This window comes from Procambarus clarkii, chromosome 46, assembly GCF_040958095.1.
Source record: "Procambarus clarkii isolate CNS0578487 chromosome 46, FALCON_Pclarkii_2.0, whole genome shotgun sequence".
In the NCBI taxonomy this organism is placed as follows: Eukaryota; Metazoa; Arthropoda; class Malacostraca; order Decapoda; family Cambaridae; genus Procambarus; species Procambarus clarkii.
The window spans coordinates 36,056,519-36,062,005 of NC_091195.1; the positions used below are offsets into that span (position 1 = coordinate 36,056,519).

At 44.3% G+C, this 5,487-nt stretch overlaps 1 protein-coding gene across 1 annotated transcript; it reads left to right on the plus strand.

The window, feature by feature from the left end:
* Nucleotides 1-588: 588 nt before the first annotated feature.
* On the plus strand, nt 589-5,270 carry LOC138350604 (uncharacterized). Its single transcript, XM_069301631.1, has 2 exons — nt 589-3,727; nt 4,954-5,270. Exons 1-2 carry the CDS (start codon nt 1,069-1,071, stop codon nt 5,268-5,270), a joined length of 2,976 nt encoding a protein of 991 aa, XP_069157732.1. The 5' UTR covers nt 589-1,068.
* Nucleotides 5,271-5,487: the final 217 nt, after the last annotated feature.

The window sequence follows — 5,487 nt, forward strand, 5'->3', positions numbered from 1 at the left end:
TGATTATTATTAATTAATACAGATTTATCATTTCTTGTTCTATTTTGTGTTGATATAGTTAACAACTTATTATTACTACCTTCGATATAACTTTTCATCCTTTTGACAACATCAATAATATCAACTATACTTTCCGAAGAATGTGTAAACATAGCTTCCTTAATCTCTTTTAATAATGGAGATTTCTAATTCCTGAGATCAACTTTGTCATTCTTCTCTTTATGGGTTCAAGTCAAATTATGTCCAGTATATTGTATGTTGACCAAACTGAACTGCATAATCTAAATAGGTCCTTACAAGAGCAAGATAAAGGCAGAGAATAACATTACTAAATGCTACACCGTATATTTCTGTGTGAGAAAATGAGCACCATTACTCTACCTAAACCAGAAGCCAACACCACAATGATCACAGGAGTTAGGTCAAAATATTGACAAGTTTTAAGTTATAAAATATAACAAAATGCAGGAGGCAGACTTTGGAATTTTATTTGTTTTAGTGATCTCAAAAATGTATTTCTGACCCAATGTTTAACACTAACATCTTGTTTTAATAACGTTAAATTGTTCTTCCAGATGACAGAATTCTGAAGAGTATAAAGACAAAAGAAATTAACTAATTAAAGAACAAATTGATAATAACAAATAAAGCTGGAACCGAATATTGCATTAACATGTGAACACATTTTGTAAAATTTGGTTTATTTGGAAATCGCTTATATTTTTGGTCAATTAAGTCAGTGTATTGTAGTTAATGCAGTCGGATCATCACCGATTACATCCGAGTTTGATTCCCTGGCAGTGTGAGATGCTCAGCCTCCTGATACCTCTGTTCACCTAGCAGTAAACATTAACCTGGGAATTAGTCAACTGTTGAGGGATGCATCCAGAGGAAGGTCTGTCGTTGGCTTAGGATGGCCTACACAAGCCTAACAAGCTGCCCGTCTCCGACAGTGAGAAACAATGTTATGTTTTTAAACATAATATAATAACAAAACCAGCGTGGGACATTTACTGCTTGTGTGAAACTTGACAACAGTTGTGTGAGGTGAGAATCATACGGCCCAATATGGCGGCCTCGAGTCCTGTTATCCAACCGGAAGATGTGAACAGACTGCGGTATGGACTGGCTGTGACTAAGGCAGGACGAGACGCGCTAGCAAGTGTGTTTATGTGGTCGTACCGGGGCACCTTCCCAGTAGTGACTTACCTCACTCAGAACTTGGGGACCACCAATGCTAAGTACAAGAGTGTCTTCGATGCTCACCAGAGGGATAAACTCGAAGCTTCCTCTGACGCGGCAACTTTTGACATCACCCTGTTGTATAAACTCCTGCAACGTGTGTGTGGTCTGGCTGAGATGAATGACCCCACGTGGACCACTCCAGGGCCTCAGGGACCATCACTTGAACACCTCATTTACAGCCTGAAGCAACACCGAAACACGTTGGCCCATGATAATGTGGGAATGTCAGAGCAAGATCTTACGTCAACACTGACGGAGCTCAGTGACTTATTGGCTAAGATGCTGGCTGAGGCCGGCGTCCGATGTGGGACAAACAGCCAGGATGTGGACCACGTGACCAGAGATGTCACCGAGTATATTGGTGGTCTGCTAGCGAAGGTCAGAGAGCCGCTGGATCCCTCAGATGTGGCGTACTTGCCTCAGCTCCGCCAGGAGATTAAGATGTTCAAAAGCCACATCACAGAAGAGGTTAAACAGATGAGCAAGCAAGAGTTTACTGGCGGGTATAAACTTCTGTACCAGATTGTTCCCGCACCCTGGCTCCTCCTCAACATTAACTACAACCCAAGTCTTGCTTTTACACGACTACGACTCCTTGAAGATCCTGTCATAGGGGCAAGACCCTCCCACGCTGCCAAGGGTCAGGATATAAACTTTGAAGACATCTTGAGCATGAGACGAGAGGACGGAAGAGTCCCTGAGTGTGTCCTCCTGACGGGGGAAGGTGGTATGGGCAAGACAACTTTACTCAAGCTCATCCTCGAGAAGTGGGTAGAGGACCCTGCTGCCATACGTCACCTGGGCACTGTGGACCTCGTTTTCTATGTACCGTGCAGGGACTCACATCTTAATACCTTCGATGATCTCCTCTGCCAGTTGCTGCCTCAAACACTTCTTGATTCTGGTGCCGATTTCCAGCTGTTTAAGGAGATAATCTTGAGCTTAAATATATTAGTCCTGATTGACGGCTACGACGAGGTCAACGACCATTCAGGAAGGCTGGTGAAGGAGCTGTTGCACCTGCCTGGCAAGGATGTGAGGTTGGTGATAACCACACGGCCGGGGTGGGACCAACAACTGTCACAGCTCGTCCCACACACCAGACCTCGCTGCAACATCCTCGTCTTGGGCATCACTCCAGAACGTCGCGTGGAGTTCGCCGAGAGAACCATCAAGGTGCTGGTGGAGGAAGAGTGCCAACGGAGTGACATCACAGGGAGGTTTACCCAGCGGCTGAAGCAGATGAGTCAGTTCCTGGGTGAGTACCTCAACACTCCACTCACCTTGACCTTGTTGGCGCTGCTGTGTGTCAAGGCTCCAGAAGAATTTAACAACCTCACCACAAACACTCAAGTCTACGAGAAGATTCATGACTTCATAACCAACAAATTAGTGTCCAGACTCACAGACAAACACGTGACCGAACCCAAAGGAAAATGTGACGAAAATGTGAAAAAGTTTTTGAGGTTCTTAGAAGAGATTAGTTTAAGAGGGATCCAGAGGCAGGAGTACGACCTTTGGTCGGAGACGGAAGCGGAGATTAGGGAGAAGTGTGACACTCTGGGACTGCCACAGGAGGAGGTCTTGTCCAACTATTTCACAAGAACCAGCTACCGTCGGGGCCTCAATGTGGTGTGGGTGTTTGGCTATTTTCACGCCAGGTACCAGGAGTATTGTGCCAGCAGGGGGCTGGTCGCTCTCTTGTTGAGGGCTGAGCAAGACCGAGGTGATCCAGCATCACACCGTGTATCAGGGGAAAGCTCTACAATCATTGACCTCTTGGTGGATGTTGTACGTAAGGAAAAACGCTCCTTGGGAGATCACCTGAGAGTGTCAAAGTTTGATATTAGCGTGCTACAAGAGTTTATTGAGCGCCCCAGATGGCAGAACATTTTAGTCAGCACTACCGGGGTGCTGTGTGCCCGGGGAGTAGAGCACAGGTTCATTACTCACATAATTGACCTGTGCGTGATGGATTTACGTTTGACTGACGAGCTGTATAAGCACGTAGCAGAGTCCCGCGGGAGTGAGCACGTCATCCAAGCCGTGTGTGAGAAGTTGCGTACAAAACAAGAGTGGCTAATAGAGAGTGTTGTCTCGTGTGTTGTCCTGCCGCTTGTTCTTAAGAAGGTGACACCTAACAACATTTACCTAATCATATACGATTCATCCAAACTAAAGCAGCGCCTGTCTACACTGTCAGTGCTGGCAAAAATGAAGGTAACCATATCCTTAGATCTTCACTATAGTTTATACAGCAAAGAGAGTAGTGTTATAACAAAACAATGTTTGGAGAGGCTGACAGCCCCCGGCAGTAAGTGTATCTTAAAGCGGTTTACTGGTGTCTCGTCTGAGGCAGCCATACCCCTCCTGCCTCACACCCTCGAGAGCCTCCAACTGTGCCTCACACCACAGCAACTGCCCATCCAACTGTCCGTTCTCATCCGTCACCTGCCTCACCTTCCTCACCTGCAGCGTCTTGGTAAATATTCATATTTTCCACCATAATTTTTAAGGTTATTTATTAATACCAAAATTACGCAAAGAGCTTCATTCGTCATGTTTAAAATAGTAATTCAGATTTACATTGTTTACATATATGTTTACAACCTTATGGACGAAAGATTCCTTATATTGTTTACAAACATAATCACCTTAAGGGAGACAAACACCTTATAATGTTTACAAATATAGTCACCTTAAGGGTGACAAACACCTTATATTGTTTACAAATATAGTCACCCTAAGGGTGACAAACCTTCTACTTTGATTACAAATATAGACTTATTAAGGGCGACTACTCCATGAATAATAAATTTTCGAAACATTCCGCTGCTGTATATATTCTTGTGCATAAATAATTTCATGAAGTATTTAGCGACGCCATACTTTTGGTTCAGATGACTTACCACTTTGACTTTGACTCGTGGTACAGATCTCCTTTCACTGTGACCTAATTCCTGTTCAAGATGACCTTTTACTGTGACCTAATTTCTGTTCAAGATGACCTTTCACTGTGACCTAATTCCTGTTTAAGATGACCTTTTGCTGTGACCTAATTCCCGTTCAAGATGACCTTTCACTGTGACCTAATTCCTGTTTAAGATGACCTTTCACTGTGACCTAATTCCTGTTTAAGATGACCTTTTACTGTGACCTAATTCCTGTTTAAAATGACCTTTCAGTGTGACCTAATTCCTGTCCAAGATGACCTTTCACTGTGACCTTGATCCTTGGTTAATTAGACCTTCCGTAACTTTGATCCTTAATTCAGGTGACCCATCTATCCCTATGACCTTGATACTTGGTCCAGATGTTCTTTCACTGTGACCTTGACTTAGTTTATATGACCTTTTAATGAGACCTTGACCATTGATAAAGATGACTATGACTGTGACCTTCACCATTGATACAGATGACCTTGACTGTGACCTTGACCACTGATACAGATAACCTTGGCTGTGACCTTCACAGTTGAAATAAATAACCCTTGAATGTGACCTTGAAAATTGATACAGATGACCTTGACCGTGGCTTTTAAAATCTATTAATACATAGTTTAGATGCTATAATTACTCTCCAAAATACGGACTTGTCATCAGGTAATAAACCCAGCAGTAAGGTGAGTGGATGGCTCAGTATGTCTTCTTGTTATATCTTAGAACATACCAGTAACGACAGTGACTGTATCTCAGTGTATGTCTTCAGCCATTACCCTGGACGCCACGGGCTACGTGGACCCGGACACCCTGGACGCCACGGGCTACGTGGTCCCGGACACCTTGGACGCCACGGGCTACGTGGTCCCGGACACCCTGGACGCCCCGGGCTACGTGGACCCGGACACCCTGGACACTCTGCCGTACCAGGGAAGGACGCTCATCCTGACCATCAGGCGGCGAGTCACTGATGACGACCCCGCTATAGACTGGTGCTGCCACCTGGCGGCTCAGCTGTGTCCTCCCTCAAGAGGAGGGTATACTGCCCTGGACTTCTCTGACATGCGTCCCACCAGTACGTATTGACGACATTTTAACTCGTGAATATCTGTAACTCAGTTGTTTAATTCACAGTGCTTCCAGTGGTTTCAAAAATATTTTTACATTAAAAGTCATGAATTAGAGAAGTTATAGGACTTCTTGAGTAACTTTGAGCACCGTTTAGCGACCAAGAATATTCATTAAGCAAGCTTCACTGCTTAGAAGATAACACTGATCAATATTTAGCCCAACATTGTCTTGC

What these genes read in the sequence shown, in the direction of transcription:
- LOC138350604 (XM_069301631.1), top strand. Translation starts at nt 1,069, where the DNA reads ATGGCGGCCTCGAGTCCTGTTATCCAACCGGAAGATGTGAACAGACTG. An exon ending in TCCTCACCTGCAGCGTCTTG is followed by an intron (nt 3,728 to 4,953) that starts GTAAATATTCAT and finishes GTATGTCTTCAG; the next exon opens with CCATTACCCTGGACGCCACG.